This window comes from Papio anubis, chromosome 18 (assembly GCF_008728515.1).
Source record: "Papio anubis isolate 15944 chromosome 18, Panubis1.0, whole genome shotgun sequence".
Lineage (NCBI taxonomy): Eukaryota > Metazoa > Chordata > Mammalia > Primates > Cercopithecidae > Papio > Papio anubis.
In genome coordinates, this window is record NC_044993.1 from 46524506 (window position 1) to 46546157 (window position 21652).

At 49.0% G+C, this 21652-nt stretch overlaps 1 protein-coding gene across 3 annotated transcripts; it reads right to left on the minus strand.

Moving 5' to 3' along the window:
* Positions 1 to 8: 8 nt before the first annotated feature.
* KCTD13 (potassium channel tetramerization domain containing 13) lies at positions 9 to 21024 on the minus strand. 3 transcript variants are annotated; one of them, XM_021933283.2, is made up of 7 exons: positions 20818 to 21004; positions 20572 to 20696; positions 17995 to 18164; positions 5560 to 5649; positions 5415 to 5467; positions 4586 to 4781; positions 15 to 769 (listed from the first exon to the last, which is right to left on the minus strand). In XM_021933283.2, exons 2-7 carry the CDS (start codon positions 20621 to 20623, stop codon positions 533 to 535), a joined length of 798 nt encoding a protein of 265 aa, XP_021788975.1. In that variant the 5' UTR covers positions 20624 to 20696; positions 20818 to 21004; the 3' UTR covers positions 15 to 532. The 3 variants fall into 3 exon arrangements, with proteins under 3 accessions (XP_003918755.1, XP_021788975.1, XP_009197123.1); XM_009198859.3 differs by having other exon boundaries at positions 20937 to 21001; XM_003918706.4 differs by having other exon boundaries at positions 9 to 769; positions 20572 to 21024.
* Between the last annotated feature and the right edge of the window lie 628 nt (positions 21025 to 21652).

Sequence of the window (21652 nt, forward strand, 5' to 3'; positions counted from 1 at the left end):
ACCAGTTCCTCAACTCATTTCAATAATTTAATAGAAAATTAAAATAATAAATAATATGAAACAGACTGAGAACGCTGAGCTGGGCAGGCCCAGGCCAGTCTAGTACAAAGTTAAGGAGGTAGGGAGGATGGTGGGGAGGAGGGTGCGGACTACCCTGCACGATGTGGGAGGCGGCTCAGACTGCGGTGATGTTAGGAAGGGCCGCACACTTTGGCATGGACGATGCACTGAAAAAAGAGAAAGGGAATTCTAAATCCCTCTTAACCAGCTGGAGAGGGAAGGACGCAGGGCCAGGACAGGGACAAGTGTTGGCCTCGGAAGGCTCTGAGTGGCGGGACCGGAATGTACCATGTTGTTAGCAATGGGGTCGGGATGGATGGAGACGGGCCAAAGTGAGCTGTGCCATGCAATGAAGGGACAGAGGAGGACCCACGACTTGGCCAGCAGAGCCGGGGCAAAGGTCTGGGAAGGGGAGGGAAAGAGAGAGGGACTGGGCACCAAGGCAAGAGGAAGGCAGGGGGAGGGTCAGAGGTCAGTCCTTGAAGACAATTTGTTGGCCATGAGGACGCTCATCGTGAGTGATGTGCCGCCGGACATGGATCCTCCGGACACGGTGCTCTCGGTTCTCTTCATCCTCCCCGCGGCCAGCCCCACCAGCTCCAGCTGCTCCCCCTGTGGCCTCCAGGAGGGCTGGGTCTGGGCCCCGGGGAGTCTCGTAGATCAGGATGTTCAGGGTCTCCTCAAAGATCCGGGCTTCTGGAAATTCCACCTGCAAAAGGCCAGCCAGCCCCAGCTCCTTCCTTCTGGTGCAGTCACACAGGGCCATCCCCCTGCCCAGGGCCCCTGCATCGACACACCTCCTAGCCCTGCAGTCAGGTCCTTGGGCCGGGCCTGGCCTCTCTGCCACTCCTTTACTCAGCAAAGTCATACTTCAAGGCTCAGCTCTGAAGTCAGGCAGGCAGAATCATTTGTTTTCTCTCCTTCATCTCCTTCCCTGTCTAGTCTCTTGGTATATTTTTTCATTTGACAAATACTGAGTGAGTGCACTGCACCAGGTATTGTTCTAGGCACTACAGAAATAGCAGTGAACAAAACAAGGGTCCTGTCCTCAGGAAGTTACATTCTAGTGGGAGGACTCAGTCATACACTTAAGAAAATATGAACTAGCCTGGCCTGGTGGCTCACACCTGTAATCCCAGCACTTTGGGAGGCCAAGATGGGAGGACAGCTTGAGGCCAGGAGTATGAGTCCAGTCTGGGCAACATGGCATAACCCCATCTCTACAAAAAAATTAGCTCGGTGTGGTGGCCCACACCTATGTTCCCACTACTGAGGTGGGAGGATCACTTGAGCATGGGAGGCAGAGGTTGCAGTGAGCCGAGATTGCACCACGGCACTCCAACCTGGGTGACAGTGAGACCCCATCTCAAAAAAATAAATAAATAAAATAAAATATAAATGAAGTCAAATGATGATGTTTAGGAAAAGAAATAGGCTGGGTGTGGTATCTCCTGACTGTAAGCCCAGCACTTCGGGAGCCTAAGGCAGGAGCTTCCTTAGAGCCCAGGCGTTCAAGTTCAAAGCCAGCCTGGGCAATGTAGCAAGACCTCATCGATTAAAAAAAAAAAAACAAAAAGAGAGAGACAGAGAGAGATACATTAGGAAAAGGGAATATGATGGCCAGAGACAGGAGTATTACAACTTTAAGAGGGACTCCAGGGAAGGCCTCGCTGAGAAGGTGGTATCTGACCAAAGGAGTTGGGGAGGGGACCAGGCACACAGACCAGAAAGAGCAGCCTGGGGAGGGCCAGGGCCAGCGTGAGAGCTGTGGGTCAGGAGTGCACCCAGTGTCTTACTGGAAGATCAAAAGGGAGGCCAATGCAATTGAGGCAGAGATGAGAGGGAGTGGAAAGGGATGAAGTCGAACAGGTGACTGGGGTGTTCCCTTGTGTGGCCTTGGAAGCATCTAACACAGCTCTTAGCAAACTGGTTTTTTAAATTTTATTTTTATTTTTTCCTGAGACAGAGTCTTGCTCTGTCACCCAGGCTGGAGTGCAATGGCGCCATCTCGGCTCACTGCAACCTCCACTTCCCAAGTTTAAGCGATGCTCCCGCTTCAGCCTCCCGAGTAGCTGGGATTACAGGCATGTGCCACTATGCTCAGCTAATTTTTGGATTTTTAGTAGAAAAAGGGTTTCACCATGTTGTACAGGCTGGTCTCAAACTCCTGACCTTGTGATCTGCCCACCTCAGCCTCCCAAAGTGCTGGGATTACAGGCGTGAGCCACCACGCCCGGCTTTTTTTTTTTTAATCGTTCATTTGTTTCTGAGACAAGATCTTACTCTGTTGCCTAGGCTGGAGTGCAGTGGTGTGATCATGGATCCCTGCAGCCTCGACCTCCTGGGCTCAAGTGATCCCCCCACCTCCGCTTCCTGAGTACCTGGGTGTGCCACTATGCCTGGTTACTTTTTTTTTTTATTTTTTGTAGAGATGGGGTCTTGCTGTGTTGCTCAAACTCCTGGCCTTATGTGGTCCCCTGCCTCAGCCTCCCAAAATGTTGAGATTACAGGTATGAGCCATGCACTCTAATTATTGGTTTATCTTCCTATCTTCCCAATTACACAGGATGTTTCTTGGAAGCTAGGTCACTGATTCATTCATTCATTCAATAAATGTTTCCTAGCTTCCAATGTGTGAAAAGTGCCTGGCTAATGGGAGATAGGAAAGAAAAAGACATGGCCCTGCCTTCAAGAAACTAACAGGCCGCTGCTGATGCAAACCCCCTCCCCTCCTCCACACATGATAAAACACTGTCTTTAGCTATGAAGGGAGTGTGACGAACTTTGGGGTTGTTGGATTGAAAGTTCATGAGTGAAGGTGACCCAAAGAAAGTGATGCTTAGCTTAAGTCTTAAGATTAAGTACAAGTTCATTAGGCAGATAGAAGGAAAGAATTCCAAGAGGCAACGGTGTGTGCAGAGGTAAGAGGTGTGAAATAGCACTGAGTGCTTAGAGACGTGCGATGACTGCGGTGTACCTGAGGTATGTGGCTCATGGTAAGCTCAGAAGGGACCGGATGAGGAAGGGCATGAGGCAGGGCTTGTACTTTGCTCAGCACTTCATTCCCCTTGATTTCCAGCCTGGTACAGTACTTAGCACAGAGCAGGGGCTTGGGGAATATCTGCTGATGATTACTACATTAATGACTCAGGATCTACAAACTCAGAGGATGTTCTAAGAGACGTCTGGTCCTGAGGTTTTAAGAATCTATTTTTGGCAATGGGCCTTTCTGAGTTTCCTTTTTTTTTTTTTTTTTAATTAGAGTCGGGGCCTCACTCAGTCTCCTAGGATGGAGTGCAGTGGCATGATCATAGCTCCCTGCTGCCTCAAATTCCTGGGCTAGGCCAGGCCCGGTGGCTCATGCCTGTAAATAATCCCAGCACTTTGGGAGGACGAGGAGGGTGGATCACTTGAGGTCAGGGGTTCAATACCAGCCTGACCAACATGGTGAAGTCTCTACTAAAGAGACTTCTCTACTACATTTAGTCTCTACTAAAAATACAAAAATTAGCTGGGCATGGAGGCGGGCGCCTGTAGTCCCAGCTACTTGGGAGGCTGAGGTAGGAGAATCACTTGAATCCAGGAGGCAGAGGTTAAGTGAGCTGAGATCACGCCATTGCACTGCAGCCTGGGCAACAGAGCGAGACTCTGTCTCAAAAAAGAGAAAAAGGCAGTGGCTCACGCTTGTAATCCCAGCACTTTGGGAGGCTGAGGTGGATGGATCACGAGGTCAAGAGACTGAGACCATCCTGGCCAACATGGTGAAACCCTGTCTCTACTAAAAATACAAAAATTAGCTGGGCGTGGTGGCACGTGCCTGTAGTCCTAGCTACTGGGGAGGCTGAGGCAGGAGAACCGCTTGAACCTGGGAGGTGGAGGTTGCAGTGAGCGGAGATCGTGCCACTGCACTCCAGCCTGGTGATAGAGTGAGACTCAGTCTCAAAAAACCATCATCATCATAATAATAAATAAAAAAATTCCCGGGCTCAAGCAATCCTCCTGCCTCAGCCTCCTGAGTAGCTGGGATTACAGGTGCATGTCATCATGCCACCACACCACCATACCTGGCTACATTTTTTGAGTTCTTACAGAGATCAGATCCCACTATGTTGCCCAGGCTGGTCTCAAACTTCTGGGCTCAAGTGATCCTCCTGCCTTGGCCTCCCAGAGTCCTGGGATTACAGGCATAAGCCACTCTGTCTGGCCCCTTCTGAGTTTCTAATGACAACTATGGACCTCCTATGCAGAAACACGCATACGTCCCCATTTCAGGAGTTGCAAACAGCCTTGAAACACATTGAACAGGCCTAGGCTAAACACCCTGCTCTAACCCATGACCCCCGTTTCACAGAGAAACAGAGACCCACAGGGATAGGGTGGCCTGCCCACTGCTGCGCACCCCAGACCCCAGGATCTGGCTCCTGCCTCCCGGGGGTGGGCTCTTGCCCCTGCCAACCTGGTTTTGTCCAGGGTCCTGGTCGTGGCCACCCCCAGCCCCCCACATAGGCTCTGGAACCCCTCTGACCTTGGTCTGCTTCTTCTCCGTAGCATAGACAATGGAGGTACAGCACACCTCGGCGATTTTGCGGCCCTGCCCGTAGAAAGACCAGCAGCAGATCTCGTCCCCCAGGACATCCTTGAGGAAGAGCAGCCGCCCGTGGAAGCGCAGGGCCAGCTTGTCGAACAGCTCGATATTCTTAAGTAGGTTGTCATCTGAAGTGCTGGGGACCAGGGGACCAGGAGGCCTCAGCGTTGGCACCCCTTCCTCTATAACCCCAGGACAGGGGCCTGGATGCATTCCTAGTCCTCTGCTCCTGCCCAGGGTTTGGTGCTCAACAGGAAGCCTCCTCTTCCCCTGGGGCCAGGCTAAACAGGCCTCAGAAGGGAAGCCACATGCACTGAGCAAATCCCAGCATAGCAGAGCAGCTCCCGTGCGGGACCTGGAGCCAGGCTGCCTCCCTGGGGGTCCTGGCACCCCACTTTTTAACTGGGTGACACTAGGCAAGTTACTTCACCTCTTGGTGCCTCAACCTCCTCATCTGTAAAATGGAGCTCACAACAGTACTGACCTCAAGGGGGAGGACTCTGCCAGTTCCTAGAAAGAAAGCATTTGGGACAGGCTCACCATTATCACTTCATCCTCACCCAAACCCATTTACTGATGACTAAGCTGAAGCTGAGAAGCAGAAAGGACCTGCCCAGAATGCCAGGGGTAAGAGGCAAAGCTAAATCTGCGAGCAGGCAGGCAGATGTTCTTGTAGGCCCTCTGTGTGGCCGTGGCCCTCGCCTTGGGCAGGAGCAGGGCTGTGCTGCATCCCAGGGTCCCGCCCAGTGCCCCGCACCCTGGTGGTCACCTGGTGTAGGAGTACTTGTTGTTACTGCGGTTGTGCAGGAGCTTCACCACGGGCTAGCAGGGGAGAGAGGATGGAGGAGAGGAGTGAGGCTGCAGGGAGAGGCCCCCGCAGTGAGCCTCCACCCTGCAGGGCTTGGGGGCCTCACCTTGGAGGTGCTGGCCAGGAGCTGCTGCTCCTCCCGGGGAGATGTCACCGTGGGGATGAGGCACAGCGGGGACAGCGTCTCCCTTTTTTGCTGGGGAAGAAGCGGAAGGTGGTTAACAGCACAACCAAAGGCCACATACTCCCTCACTTAAAAGCCTTCAAAAGCTGGTTGGGAACAACTCCAGACTCCTCAGTGGTCCGCAGGGCTCTGCAGGCTCCAAGCTCCGCTGACCTCTCTGCCACGCTCCCTTGGCTTGCTGGGCCTTGGTCCCATGGACATCTTGCTGCTTTACACATCCAGCTCGTGCCCACCCCGGCCATTGGCTGTGCCCCTGCCCGGGATGCTTCTTTGCTCAGCTGTCAGCATGGCAGCTCTGTCATGCCATTCAGATCGCAGCTCACACAGTGCCTCCTCAGGGCCAGCCCTCCCCAGGCCCACTGGCTAAACAGCCTCCTCTATATCCTGCCTTTTGTGTTATCAGTTCATTTTCTTTTCTTTTCTTTTCTTTTTTGAGACAGAGTTTCACTCTTGTTGCCCAGGCTGGAGTGCAATGGCGCGCGATCTCGGCTCACTGCAACCTCCACCTCCCGGGTTCAAGCAATTCTCCTGCCTCAGCCTCCCGAGTAGCTGGGATTACAAGCATGTGCCATCATGCCCAGTTGATTTTGTATTTTTAGTAGAGATGGGGTTTTTCCATGTTGATCAGGCTGGTCTCCAACTCCTGACCTCAGGTGATCCCCCGGCCTCCGTCTCCCAAAGTGCTGGGAATACAGGCATGAGCCACTACGCCTCGCCTATCAGTTCATTTTCTGTATGGCACTTAGTGCCTTTTTCTAATTTTTTGTATTTGTTTATGATCTGTCTCTTCCCACCTAGGAATAACTACCTAGTATACAACTGATGCTCTGTGAGTATTTGTTGAACAAATGAACGTATTTGTTGAGTGAATGAACTTCATTGGCTGGGATGACGTTGGAGAAAGAAATCAGAAGCAAATGCATGAGCTTCTTTCTCTTCTGTCTTCTAGAACCTTCATGCCAAAATCCCTCTCACTTCTCCCAACCTTGAAAACCCAATGTGCAATTCTAATACAAATTCCAGATTTGTTTTTTGTAGAAACTCATAAGACTCTCTAAAATTAATATAGAAGAATAAAGGTCTACAATTACTTAGGTCTTTTTTTCTTCTTTCTTTTTTTTTTTTTTTTTTGAGACAGTGTCTTGCTGTCACCCAGGCTGAGTGCAGTGGCGTGATCACAGCTCACAGCAGCTTTGACCTCCTGGGCTCAAGCCATCCTCCCATACTTAGGTCAGTTTTTTTTTTTTTTTTTCGTTGCAGCACTTTTTTGAGACGGCGTGTCTCTCTGCCGCCCAGGCTGGAGTGCAGTGGCCGGATCTCAGCTCACTGCAAGCTCCGCCTCCCGGGTTCACGCCATTCTCCTGCCTCAGCCTCCCGAGTAGCTGGGACTACAGGCGCCCGCCACCGCGCCCGGCTAGTTTTTTTTTTTTTTGTATATTTTAGTAGAGACGGGGTTTCACCGTGTTAGCCAGGATGGTCTCGATCTCCTGACCTCGTGATCCGCCCGTCTCGGCCTCCCAAAGTGCTGGGATTACAGGCTTGAGCCACCGCGCCCGGCCTAGGTCAGTTTTTAAAAAGAAGAGCAAAGAGGAAAGGCAGACCCTGCCAGACATGAAGATAGGCTTCAAAGCCACAACAGTGAAAACGGTGTTAGTTCGGGCACAAAAACAAAAACACCCGAGAAACACAACAGAGAGATCAGAAACATACCACTGTGTATATGAGAACTGGTATTTTTAAAGACACCACAAATGTACGAGGGGAATTATGGAGTGTGAATTCGTTATCTATCACTGTGTAATGAACTGCCCCCAATTTAGGAGGTTAAATTAACAATATTTATTACTTCCGTTTCTGAGGGTCAGGAACTCAGCAGTGGCTCAGCTGGGTGGCTCTGGCACAGGGTCTCTTGTGAGGCTGTGGCCAAGATGTCAGTGGGGCTGTGGGCATCTGAAGGCATGATGGCCCCTAGAGGATGCATTCTGAGAAAGCTTGTTCATGTGGCTGGCAAGTTTGCACTAGCTGCTGGCAGGAAACAGCAAATCCCTGCCATGTGGATCTCTCCACAGGGTTGCTTGAGTGTCCTCACAGCATGGCAGCTGGCTTCCCAGAGCAAATAATTCCAGAGAGGAGAAGGTAGAAGCCTCGTTATCTTTTTTATTTTTGAGATAGAATCTCACTGTGTCACCCAGGCTGGAGTGCAGTAGCATGATCTCGGCTCACTGCAACCTCCACCTCCCAGGTTCAAGTGATTCTCCTGCCTCAACCACCCAAGTAGCTAGGATTACAGATGTGTGCCATCACGCCCAGATAATTTTTGTATTTTTAATAGAGATAGGGTTTCACCATGGTTTCACCATGTCGGTCAGGTTGGTCTCAAACTCCCGACCTCAGGCGATCCACTCGCCTCGGCCTCCCAAAGTGCTGGGATTACAGACGTGAGCCATGGTGCCCGGCCCCTCCATTGTCTTTTACAGCCTAGGTCTGTTGGTCCTGTCCAGTGTGGAAGGAGATAACACACGGGAACGAGCACCAGGGGATGAGAATCATCAGGCTGCCTTGGCGGCTGGCTCCACAGGCCATCACTGGCCCTCAGTGATTTCCTCCCTCCCATATGCCAAATATACTCACCACCTCCCAGTATCCCCCATCATCCCATTACAGCATCAGCTCAAAGTATAGAATCTCGTCATCTCCATCAGGTCCAGGTGGGGATGTGGCTCTAGCATGCAGTTCCTTAACTACGGCTCCTTAAGTGCATTTCTTTTTTTTTTTCAAAATGGAGTCTTGCTCTGTCTCCCAGGCTGGAGTGCAGTGGCACCATCTCACCTCACTGAAAACTCTGCCTCCCAGGTTCAAGTGATTCTCCTGCCTCAGCCTCCCAAGTGGCTGGGACTACACGCATGCACCACCGCCCCAGCTAATTTTTGTATTTTTAGTAAAGACGGGATTTCACCATTTTGGCCAGGGTGGTCTTCAACTCCTGACCTCAAGTGATCCAACTGCCTTGGCCTCCCAAAGTGCTGGGACTACAGGCGTGAGCCACCGCATCCAGCCCTTAAGTACATTTCCTATTTGCAGACCTGTGAACTAAAGAGACAGGTCATTGCCTCCACACTCCCAGTGTGCGGTGGTAGAGGCAGGCACAGGATAACCAGTAACGACACTCTTGTTCAAAAGCAGGGGAAGCTGGGTGTGGTACCATGTGCCCATCATCCCAGCTACTTGGGAGGCCAAGGTGGGAGAATTACTTGAGCCCAGGAGTTCGAGACCAGCCTGGACAACATAGCAAGACTCTGTCTCAAAAAAAAAAAAAAAAAAAAAAGGGCAGGGGACAGCAGGCACATATAAGTCACTAGTCTGTAGAAATTCTGTAATCCAGTTGGAGAAATGCTAGGAACTCTTTGATGCCTACTCCTGTTCAGGAATGATTCTCCATGGCTCTCCCTGAGTCATCCCACCTCTTCCATAAAAGATGTTTGCAGCTTCACAGTTTCACCTGCCTGCTTCCTGCCTGTAGAAGTTTGGGTGTGCAAAGGCCTCTTGTCCTTTTGCACTGGCTCTGTCCCTTTCGGTCCAAGCTGGCGGTGTTTCTGCCAATATAATTCTCTGCATAACTTACTGGGTATCTTGCACGTCTTAGGGTTCACTACATTAGAAAAAAGCCACACCTAGAAATGTCTGCAAGTGGCCAGGCACAGTGGCTGACACCTGTAATCCCAGCACTTTGGGAGGCCGAGGCGGGTGGATCACTTGAGGTCAGGAGTTCGAGTGGTCTGACCAACATGGTGAAACCCCATCTCTACTAAAAATACAAAAGTTAGCGGGGCGTGGTGGTGGGCACCTGTAATCCCAGCTACTCGGGAGGCTGAGACAGGAGAATCACTTGAACCCAGGAAGTGGAGGTTGCAGGGAGCTATCTGAAAAAAAAAAAAAAAAAAAAAAAAAAAAAAATCTCTGCAGGATAAGCCCTTCTCTACTTTGGGGTTGTGCTAAGATGCTGAGAGACAACACCTTTAACCTTCTCAGAAGCACGATTATTATTTGATTCGACTGGAAGACCCCTCTGAAGCATGTTATTGGTATTTCTGAGGTCTTAACAAAGGACTTTTTCATCACATCCTCAGCTTCACCTTTAGACCACATTTTCCTATATTTAATGCCTTGTATTTAATCTTTGCATGGAAGCCATTTGATTTTAACATCACTTGTTATCTGGAAAGGCTGGAGATTTTCAAACCCAACAATTTCAGGCTCCTTTTCATTCAAGTGGTTTTTTTCTTTTTTTTTTTTTTTTTTTTTTTTTTTTTTTTTGAGACGGAGTCTCGCTCTGTCGCCCAGGCTGGAGTGCAGTGGCCGGATCTCAGCTCACTGCAAGCTCCGCCTCCCGGGTTCATGCCATTCTCCTGCCTCAGCCTCCCGAGTAGCTGGGACTACAGGCGCCCGCCACCTCGCCCGGCTAGTTTTTTGTATTTTTTAGTAGAGACGCGGTTTCACCGTGTTAGCCAGGATGGTCTTGATCCCCTGACCTCGTGATCCGCCCGTCTCGGCCTCCCAAAGTGCTGGGATTACAGGCTTGAGCCACCGCGCCCGGCCGTGGTTTTTTTCTTTAACGTACTCTCTCCTCTTCAATTTTACTATAAGCAGCAAGAAGCCAGGTGGCACCTTCAACATCCTGTCTGGAAAGCTCCTTAGCTAGACCATCTGTTCATTAGGTATGTTTCCTACCCTCCACACTAATGCAGGAGACAGCGTTGCTAAACTTTCTGCCGCTACACAAGGATGTCCTTTCCATCTGTTTTCCTAACTTTTTTTTAAGCCCTTATTGCAGCTTTCTTAAAGGTCACTGGACTCTTATCAACAGACTTTCTTACCTTTTTTCTTTTAATTTTTTTAGAGACAAGGTCTCACTATATTGCCCAGGCTGGTCTCGAACTCCTGAATTCAAGTGATCCTCCCACCTCGGCCTCCAAAAGTTATGGTATTACAAGCGTGGGCCACTGTGCCCAGCCAACACTTTTTAACACTCCTTAAGCTTTTACTAACAATCTCCTCAAAGTCCTTCCAGCTTCTTCCCACTTCTCAGTTGTAAAGTTACTTCTACATTTGAGGTTTCTGTTACGGCAGACCCCCATTCCAGAAACCGAAGTCTGTTCTCTGTTGCTGGGTAACAAATTACTACAAACTTAGCAGCTTAAAACAATAGTTCAGGTGTGGTGGCTCATGCCTGTAATCTCACCATTTGGGGAGGCCAAGGCTGGAGGACTGTTGGAGGTCAGGAGTTCGAGACCAGCCTGGCTGACATAGCAAGACTCTGTCTCTATTTATTTATTTATTTATTTTATTTTATTTTATTTTATTTTTTTTTGGAGGGAGTCTGGCTCTGTCACCCAGGCTGGAGTGCAGTGGTGCGATCTCGGCTCACTGCAAGCTCCGCCTCCCGGGTTCATGCCATTCTCCTGCCTCAGCCTCCCGAGTAGCTGGGACTACGGGCAGCCGCCACCATGCCCGGCTAATTTTTTGTATTTTTAGTAGAGACGGGGTTTCACTGTATTAGCCAGGATGGTCTTGATCTCCTGACCTCGTGATCCGCCCGCCTCCGCCTCCCAAAGTGCTGGGATTACAGGCGTGAGCCACCTCGCCCGGCCGACTCTGTCTCTATTTAAAGATAAATAAATAAAAATAAACATTATCTCACATAGTTTCTGTGGGTCAGGAATTTGGGATGGGCTTAGCTGGGTGGCCCTGGCCCAGAGTCTGTCACGAAGCTGCAGTCTCGATTTTGGCTAGGGCTGCAGTCATTGGAAGGTTTGCCTGGGCCTAGAAGCTCTGCTTCTGAGACAGGTCACCAGTATGGCGGGGAGTCTGCGCTGGCTGTTGGCAGGGGCTTCAGTTCCTCACCAAGTGGAGACCTCTGCTTAGGGGTGCCTGAGTGTCCTCACACAGCACTTTTCAGAGTGAGTGACCCCAAAGAGAGGCAGAAGCTGGAATGTCTTTTATGACCCAGCTTCAAAGTCACATGCTGTCATTTCTGCAATGTCCTATTGGTCATACACAAGAGTCTCCTTGGTGAGGAACTGAAAAAGTCAGCCCTATTTCGTGTGGGAGGGGATTAAACAAGAGCCTGGAAACCAGGAGGCAAGAACCCCTGGTGGCCGTCTTGGGTGCTGGCTACCTCTGGACTGTTTAAATGCTGGCACTGGGAAAACTACCTAACCCTACAGAAGACAAAAATGAGCTAAATTCCTTCACAATTCATATTTACAAAAGTGAGCTCCACTTAGATTAAAATACCCATATATGAAAAAAATCCATATTTAAAACCACAGGCCAGGCATGGTGGCTCACGCCTGTAATCCCAGCACTTTGGGAGGCCGAAGTGGGTGCATCACTTGAGCTCAGGAGTTTGAGACCAGCCTGACCAACATGGCAAAACCCCCTTTCTCCAAAAAATACAAAAATTAGCCGGGTGTGGTGGCTCATGCTTGTAATCCCAGCACTTTGGGAGACCGAGGCAGGCAGATCACAAGGTCAAACACAAAAATTAGCCAGGCATGGTGGTGCACACCTGTAATCCCAGCTACTCAGGAGGCAGGGGCAGGAGAATCGCTTGAACCCAGGAGGCAGAGGTTGCAGTGAGCCGAGATCATGCCACTGCACTCCAGCCTGGGCAATAGAGTGAGACTCCGTTTAAAAAAAAAAAGAAAAAAAATCAGCCGGATGTCATGGTGCATGCCTGTAATCACAGCTACTCGGGAGGCCTGAGACATGAAAATCGTTTGAACCTGGGAGGTGGAGGTTACAGTGAGCCGAGATGACACCATTGCACTGTAGCCTGGGCAACAGATCAAGACTCAGCCTCAAAAAATAAAAGTTAACAAGAAATAGAAAATTAGAAAAACATTTTTAAACAAGAGCATAAGGATACAGCATCAGGCAAAAAATGATGAGGAATTGGTGGACCACATCGAAATCAAGAATTTTTCAAGTTGACAATGGAAAGCATGACTTTACAAATAATCTCATGTAATACTGTTGAAGAGATAAGACTTATAGGTATTCTATGGCACAAATGTAATTACTGGTTCAGGTAAAGATTATCAATTTGTATGTCATTGATAGGTAATTGCCTTAATACAGTGGCCAAATGATACCATATGCATTATTTTATAGTTGGCAACAAGGAAATGTAACGATGATAGATAAATCAAACCACCATCCCCTAGATCCAGGGGCCAATTATGAATGTCATTAATGACAAGTCATGCTAACAATATTACAGGTTGCTTGATGTGGCCCAATGTGAAATACATACATAATATTACCTAAAATGTATTCTAACCAAAATGTTTAAAATCAGTCATTTTATTTTACTTATTATTTATTCATTTATTTTTATTTTTTTATTTATTATTATTATTTTTTTTTGAGACGGAGTCTGGCTCTGTCGCCCAGGCTGGAGTGCAGTGGCCGGATCTCAGCTCACTGCAAGCTCCGCCTCCCGGGTTCACGCCATTCTCCTGCCTCAGCCTCCCGAGTAGCTGGAACTACAGGCGCCCGCCACTTCGCCCGGCTAGTTTTTTTGGTATTTTTTAGTAGAGACGGGGTTTCACCGTGTTAGCCAGGATGGTCTCGATCTCCTGACCTCGTGATCCGCCTGTCTCGGCCTCCCAAAGTGCTGGGATTACAGGCTTGAGCCACCGCGCCCGGCCTATTCATTTATTTTGAGATGGAGTCTTGCTCTGTTGCCCAGGCTGGAGTGCAGTGGTGCGACCCTGACTCACTGCAACCTCCGCCTCCTGGGTTCAAGCAATTCTTCTCCCTCAGCCTCTTCAGTAACTGGGACTACAGGCACCCGCCACCACTCCCAGCTAATTTTTGTAACTTTTCTTTTTTTTTTTTTTGAGATGGAGTCTCGCACTGTCGCCCAGGCTGGAGTGCAGTGGTGTGATCTCGGCTCACCGCAACCTCCGCCTCCCGGGTTCAAGCAATTCTCCTGCCTCAGCCTCCTGAGTGGCTAGGATTACAGGTGCCCACCACCATGCCTGGCTAATTTTTTTGCATTTTAGTAGAGACGGGGTTTCACCATGTTGGCCAGGCTGGTCTTGAACTCCTGACCTTGTGATCCGCCCGCCTCAGCCTCCCAAAGTGCTGGGATTACAGGTGTGAGCCACCATGCCCGGCTTAATTTTTATATTTTTAATAGAGACAGGGTTTCACCACATTGACCAGGCCGGTCTTGAACTCCTGACCTTGTGATCCGCCCGCCTCAGCCTCCCAAAGTGCTGGGATTACAGGCATGAGCCACTGCACCCGCCCAATATCAGTCATTTAAAATCTACGGTCTGGTTTACAGGAAATTAAGGATAGGGCTGGGTAATAAACGAAATGATACTGGGAGTAAACAACCAGGCAAAGTTGGAAAGCGGGTCATTGTGCAGGACAACTGGCAGTCTCTTTAACAAGCCAGCATCGTGAGGACAAAGGGACCCCTTGGATTGTAATAAAGTAATGCATGTGGTATTATTTCACCACTGTATTAAGGCAGTTACCTATCAATGACACACCAATTGATAATCTTTACCTGAACCAGTAATTACATTCGTGCCATCGAATACCTATAACTCTTATCATCTCTTCAATATTCTTCCATGAGATTATTTGTAAAGTCGTGCTTTCCATTGTCAACGTGCAGATAACCAGGCGCAACGTGAAGATCTAGACTGGGTTCTGGTTTGATGAACCAGCTATAAAAACACATTTCTGGAACAACTGGAGAAACCGGAGTATGCCCTGGACTGGATATTAAATAAAAATTTATTGACATGTAAAGATAGCAATTATTAACAACAAAAAAGCAGATTATAAAACATTTCATACAACACGATTGTACTTTGGCAAGCAAGCAAACACACACACACACACACACACACACACACACACACACACACACACACTCTCACACAGGAGAAGACCTGGAAGGATATTTGGTGCTTTTATTTTTTAGATTATTTGTTTCCGAAATTTCTACAATTAATAAATGCTGCTTTAAAATAATAAATGATTATTTGCAATTTTAAAAAATCAAGGATTTCCATTCAATGCTAGATGCCACAAGCAGGTGACATTCTAAGAGAAAATATTAGCGATATCTACATTGACTAGAAATTTTTACCTAGAACAGGCTTTTTCAACTGGAGCTCCTCATCTGAATCTCAAAACCCAGCAAATACGGCCGGGCACAGTGGCTCATGCCTGAATCCCAGCACTTTGGGAGGCCAAGGCAGGAGGATCACTTGAAGTCAGGAGTTCAAGACCAGCCTGGCCAACATGGTGAAACCCCATCTCTACCAAAAATGCAATTAAATTAGCTGGGTGTTGTGGTGCGCACATGTAGTCCCAGCTACTTGGGAAGCTGATGCAGGAGAATCACTTGAACCCCAGAGAGGGAGGTTGCAGTGAGTCAAGATCGTGCCACGGCACTCCACCCTTGGCAACAGAGTGAGCCTCCATCTCAAAAAAAGAAAAACAAAAACAAAAAAACAGCAAATAATTCGAGTATTTTCTGAACTTTGCTGAGGATGGTAGGTAAATAGTCCCATGATACAGGCTTAGAGGTTAATTTGTTATGTACAATCCATGCTCCAGGGCATGTATAAGACATGCCCATATGCAATAAGGTTTAATTATCCCTAGGAACTGAACTAAAATATGCAAGGATCTCTTGCTAAGCAACATGAAAAAGAAAAAAGCAGAAAATCTGGTAAAGAACATGAATAAGCAATTCACAGGAAGGGAAACAAAAAAACACTAGTGAGTATAGGAAAAGATGCTGAACCTCATTAGTAATCAGAGACATGCAAATGAAAATGAGATCACGCTACATTCATCGGATTGGCAAAATTAGAAAGCTGGATGATGCCATGTTTTGATGAGGACATGCAGAAATGGGATCTCTTATGCACTGCTCATTATGAGGATAAAGTACTATAACCATTCGGGAGAGCAACTGGATGATATTTACTAAAACGCCGTTTGCAGGTGTCCTGTTATCCAGCAATTCTACTCCCAGTTACAATCACGGGAGAATGGCACAGAACCAGAAGGGAACATGTACCAGGATGCTCATGGTGACACAGTTTGTAGGGGCAGGAACTGGAAGGCAATCTAGGTCTCCAACCTCATGGGAATGTATGAACAAAATATGGTGAATGAACACCATAGATTCCTCTGCAGCTGTCAGAAGCAAAGAACTCGATGTACTTGGAGCAGCATGAATAGATCTTGAAAAAAGTGCTGAATTTAAAAAACACAATGCAACAGAAACTGATTCACAGCTTCAAGGCCATTTATGGACATTTAAAATGCACACATATGCAGAACAATGCTTTAGCTTTTCGAGCATATGTATCAAAACATCAAAACTGGATGGGTGCCCCTGGGGAAAAGGAAAGTAGGCAGGGGATTGGGAATAAAGGGAAAGAAATAAAATTAAAAGACAAAACGTTTGCATAGACCAATACGGATGAAGTGCCTGCCACACACTGAGGTGTGTGCTGAGCTGTGTGAGGTGCGGAGGGAACCTGGAAAGGAGAGAGCAGGAGTACAGAAAAGTACTGCTCTTGGGAGGCTGAAGGTCAGATAGTCAGATAGCCTGGGGTCAAATCTGAGCTCTGCTGCTTCCCAGCTCTTTGACCTTGGACGCATCATCCAAGCTCTCTCACGTTTCTTTTTATGTCAAACAAGGGTACAAGACGTATACACAAGCAGATAGCAGAATTGCTCCTGACACACAGTGGGTACACAATAACATTAGTAAATTTAAAACTACACGCTGGGTACAGTGGCTCAGGCCTGTAATCCCAGCACTTTCCGGGGGCCAAGGCGGATGGATCACGTCAGGTCTGGGGTTCGAGGCCAGCCTGGCAAACATGGTGAAACCCCGTCTCTACTAAAAATACAAAAAAGTAAGTAGCAAAGCGAGGTGGCGGGTGCCTGTAATCCCAGTTATTTGGGAGACTGAGGCAGGAGAATTGCTTGAACCTGGGAGGCAGAGGTTGGGGTGAGCCAAGATCACACCACTGCACTCCAGCCTGGGCGACAGAGAGACTCTGTCTCAAAACAAAACAAAACAAAACAAAACAAAACAAAAATGCTACAGAGCAGGAATGCACTTCCAAGATCTAGTCCAATGAATGTTTCTCAAATGCAAGTGGTAATTTATTAATGGGTCATGCAATAAGTAATGGGTCCCAAACAGCATTAAAAAGAAAGATTATCAGAGTACATTTCACTAAAAGTATCTTTTTATAGAACTGTTATTTCAGTTATATATAATGAGCACTAAAATGCATTTTTTCCCTATGGGAGGCAATCGAAAAGTTTGAAAAACATGGATGTTGTCCAAAGGAGATTTACACCTTTGGGTTTCAAGAACCAGTAAGCATTCCCTGAGACAAAAGTTGTTCAGAGAGGCCACCTTTTAATCTATAAAGGGCATTCGAAAAGAAACTTTTATAATCTCCTCTTACTATTGTATCATAAAAGAAAGGACATTTTTAACACTATAAAAATAGAACAGAATAACAGGCTTTATGTAAAACTCACTACTTTGTACTTATTTTTCTCCCTTCCCTATCTTTTGGAACATGAGGACAGAATCCCAGAGGTAGGAATGGACTCACTGAAGGTCACTGAGTCAGCTGTGACAGAGGTGACACGGAACTCTTATGTCCTGGCTTCACTTTCCAAGCTCTGCTCCTCGGAACCCTAAGGGGTCCACAAAACTGGGGCCCAGCAGGTGGGGTCTCTAGAATCCCCAACCCTGTTTTACTGGGAGTGGACCTGCTTCTGTGAGATTTCATTTGAATAAAGAATTTCACCGTTTAAAAAAAAAAAAAAAAATAGAAAGCCCGTGGGGGGCGGAAGCCATGGGAGAATGCTACCTCCCAGGATACCAGATCACAGAGGTTATTATATTTCAATTTAAATTTAGATGTTTTTCCCTAGTGACATGAGGGAGCTATTTAGGATTTCTGAGCGAGAGAGAGAATAGATCAGGGTTGTGTTTAAAGATAATTACTCAGGTGCGAGTGTAACAGCTGGACTGGCTGCATAAGAAGAGTGGGCAGCAGAGAGTAGCTATTTAACCGTTGCAAACGTCCTGGCATGAGGTTGGGGTGGGGATGCTGCCTGAGGCAGCAGGGATGCAGAAGATGGCACCTCAAATTCTCTGGGGTTATGGCCAGTCAGAAGCAGGCTCTCCAAGCCATACCCCGTATCTCCTTTTTTCTGCCCTAATACCTGCTTGGGCAGCTCTCCCAGGAACATAGGCACAGGGACTCGGAAGGCCCTCACCTGCAGCGCCAGCTGGCAGTCCTCAATCAGGCCCTGTACCAGGTAGTAGCGTGCTTCGCCCAGTAGCTCCCCCAGTTCTCTGGTACTCTCCGGCAGTGGCACAGACCCATCCCGCAGGTAATTGAGGATTGTACCAAAGTGGCGGCCGCTCCGGTCAATCAGCACCCAACCTAGTGGGGTGGGGAGAAGCAGGGGGAAAGATGGCTTTGCTGAGTGACCTGGAACTACTAAATTAAAAATTATTTTTTTGTAGAGACGGAGTCTCACTATGTTGCCCAGGCTGGTCTCAAACTCCTGGGCTCAAGTGATCCTCCCATCTCAGCCTCCCAAACACTTGGATTATAGGTGTGAGCCACCAAACCTGGCCTAAATTATAAGAAAAAAGGATTCCAGCCAGGTGTAGTGACTCACACCTGTAATTCCAACACTTTAGGAGGCTGAGGCGGGTAGATCACCTCAAGTCAGGAGTTTGAGACCAGCCTGACCAACACGGAGAAACCCCATCTCTACTAAAAATACAAAATTAGCTGGGTTTGGTGGCGCATGCCAGCTACTTGGGAAGGTGAGGCAGGAGAACAGCTTGAACCCGGGAGGTGGAGTTTGCAGTGAGCCGAAATCGCGCCATTGCACTCCCTGGGCAATAAGACGGAAACTCCGTCTCAAAACAATAAAAAGAAAAAAGAAAAAGAAAAAGAAAAGAAGGCCAGGCGTGGTGACTTACGCCTGTAATCCTAGCACTTTGGGAGGCCGAGGTGGGCGGATCACCTGAGGTCAGGAGTTCGAGACTAGCCTGACCAACATGGAGAAACCCCGTCTTTGATAAAAACACAAAATTAGCCAGGCGTGGTGGCGCATGCCTGTAATCCCAACTACTCAGGAGGCTGAGGCAGGAGAATCGCTTGAACCTGAGAGGCGGAGGTTGTGGTGAGCCGAGACAGCCTGGGCAACAAGAGCGAAACTCAGTCTCAAAAAAAAAAAAGAAAAGAAAAGAAAAGAAAAAGGATTCCAAAGCCACAAAAAAGTCTGAATACTGATCTGTCTCAACCCTGTGCCACAGCCAAGAAATCTCTTTAAAACATCTCCAGCGAGTTCTCTCATAAGTTTATACATATCCAGCCAGAGAATTAATTCATCTAAATCTGGTCTACAGTCAGAAGACTCTCACCACGAGAAAGTTCTTGCAGAATTACCTTATCAATAAACCGCTAACCCCCGATGTTAATTCTCACCATTCTATTTAATTAAAATGTCTACCTCCCCTGTCCAGTTCACTGCCATTTTAACTTTTATATTCTTCATAGAACTTACTATCAAAAAAAAAAAAAAGAACGAACTTACTACTATCTGCAATTGCATATGCATATACATTTTGTTTACTTGCTTATTGGTCTTCTGATCTCTCAACTCCCTAAAAAAAGGGAAGTTATATAATTTTGTCAGGTTCATTTACCTATCTCCAGCACTAACTGATATTTTACAAATACTCATTGGACAAATGAATTCTTCCTTTTTTTTTCTGAGACAGAGTCTCGCTCTGTCACCCAGGCTGGAGTGCAGTGGCGCCGACTCGGCTCACTGCAACCTCTGCCTCCCAGGTTCAAGCGATTCTCCTGTCTCAGCCTCGCAAGTAGCTGGGCTACAGGCGCACACCACCACGCCCGGCTAATTTTTGTATTTTTAGTAGAGACGGAGTTTCGCCATATTGGTCAGGCTGGTGTCAAACTCCTGACCTCTGGTGATCCACCCGCCTTGGCCTCACAAAGTGCAGGGATTATAGGCGTGAGCCAGCGTGCCTGGCCGAATTCTTCACCTTTGATACCTGAAGGCAGACCTCCGCCTCCCAAATTTTTATTCTCCTGCTCTCACAGTCCTTGTTAAACCCCTCCCTTAAGACTCTCCCACTCCCAAACTCCAAAACTTCAAGGTCTCACTTGGGCACGAAGGGTCCAAACTTGAATACAACACTCCAAGAAGGTAAGGTTCACCTGCCAAGGACACCTGTCCACCCTCCACTCTGGTGTCCCTGGCAAACCCAAAGCAGCCTCCTTCTGCAATGTGTATATACAGATGGATTCCTAGAGTGTACAGGGACCTGTGTCAGGGGAACACAGAGGCAGACAAGATCTCCCAGCTCTCCTGGCTGGTTGTTAGCAGTTCTGAAGCAGAGAGGGAAACAAAAGGCTGGGTGGTCGCAGGAAACTGATGAAGGCTGCCAGGAGTAGTACTGCAGGCAGCGGGGCTGGTTCCCAAGTCTTGAGCTGAGGCGTGAAGGGTGGGAGAGGTAGTCATGAGGATTATGAACTGACACGTTCAATCACTTACCACAGCGCCTGGCAGAGTTAGGGGTTCCGTAAGTGTTGGTTATTGCTGGGGGTAAAGGATTGGGGGAGGAGAAGAGAAATTATGAATGAGAAAAGGCGAGAAGATGGGATGTCGGGGCTGGAGGGAGCTGAGAATGAGTTGACGGCACAGCAGCGGGCAGAGAGAAGGGGCATGAGGAGCCCCGTTGGCGAGAGACTGAGGGGAACGGGAGTTGGGGATCTGGGGATGGGGGCACGGTGGGGGCGCCGCTAGTACCTCCGGCATCGGTCAGCACCTCCACGCGGCCGCTGAACATGGCCTTCAGCATGGTGTCCTGTCCCGTGAGGGTGCGCAGCGTGGTGTAGTGCAGCGAGCCGCCCACGTTCAGCTTCACGTATTTGCTGTTCGGGGTTAGCGGCTTGAGACCGTAGGCAGCGGGGCCAGGCTCGAGACCCGAGGGCTTGGGGGCTTCCAGGGACGGGGCCGCGGGGGCCGCCGGGCCCGAGGCCTCCGCCGACATACCGGGTAGCAGCGGCAGACGGCGATCCCAGGCTCTCTCCGCGCCCTGCGACCTGCTCCCGAAGACCCTCGGCCAGCCCCTAGCCCTCGGGCCAGACCGCTCCGCGCACACGCCCACTCACCGCCTCTACTCAGCCAGACCGGCCCTCCGCCCCATCTCGCTCGCACCACCCGGAAGCCAGTGCCGGATAGCTGCGCAGGCGCTGCCCCGCCCCCGAATTGGGGGGGCGGGGCTGGAGTATGGAGCATGCGCAGTGGGCTTGCTGGGGAAGCCGGTGGATAGGTGGCGTGTGGCCCTAAGGTCCCCCGGGCGGGTCGACGTGCTCTTCCCTCTGGTCTCGAGTCCCCAAGACCAGATCGAGGATGCGGCCGACCCGCTGCCCGATGTGGAAGGCTAAGTCTCCGCCTCGTGATTGGGTCTCTGCTGTCAGAGAGCTTCACGAGCTTGAGGAGAAACAGACCGTGAGGTCTGGGCATTGGGCAGTTTCCCGCCTCCCAACCCCGCGCACTGAACAGACCGTGACGAGAACTGGAACAAAGCGCGGAGGGAAGCTCTTAAAGGAGGCCAAAGCGGCCGGGCGCGGTGGCTCATACCTGTAACCCCAGTCTGTAAGCCTAGCTACTCGGGAGGCCGAGGCAGGAGGAACGCTTGAAGCCAGGAGTTGGAAGCTGAAGTTAATACATGATCGGACCACTGCACTCCAGCTTGGGCAACATAACATCCTTTAAAAAAAAAAAAAAAAAAAAGCCAAAAGGTGTAGCAGTGGTGCCCGGGCACCAAGGATAGAAGGCCTCTCTGAGGAGGTGATGCCGAGCTGAAGCTAGGAAGCGGATGTGA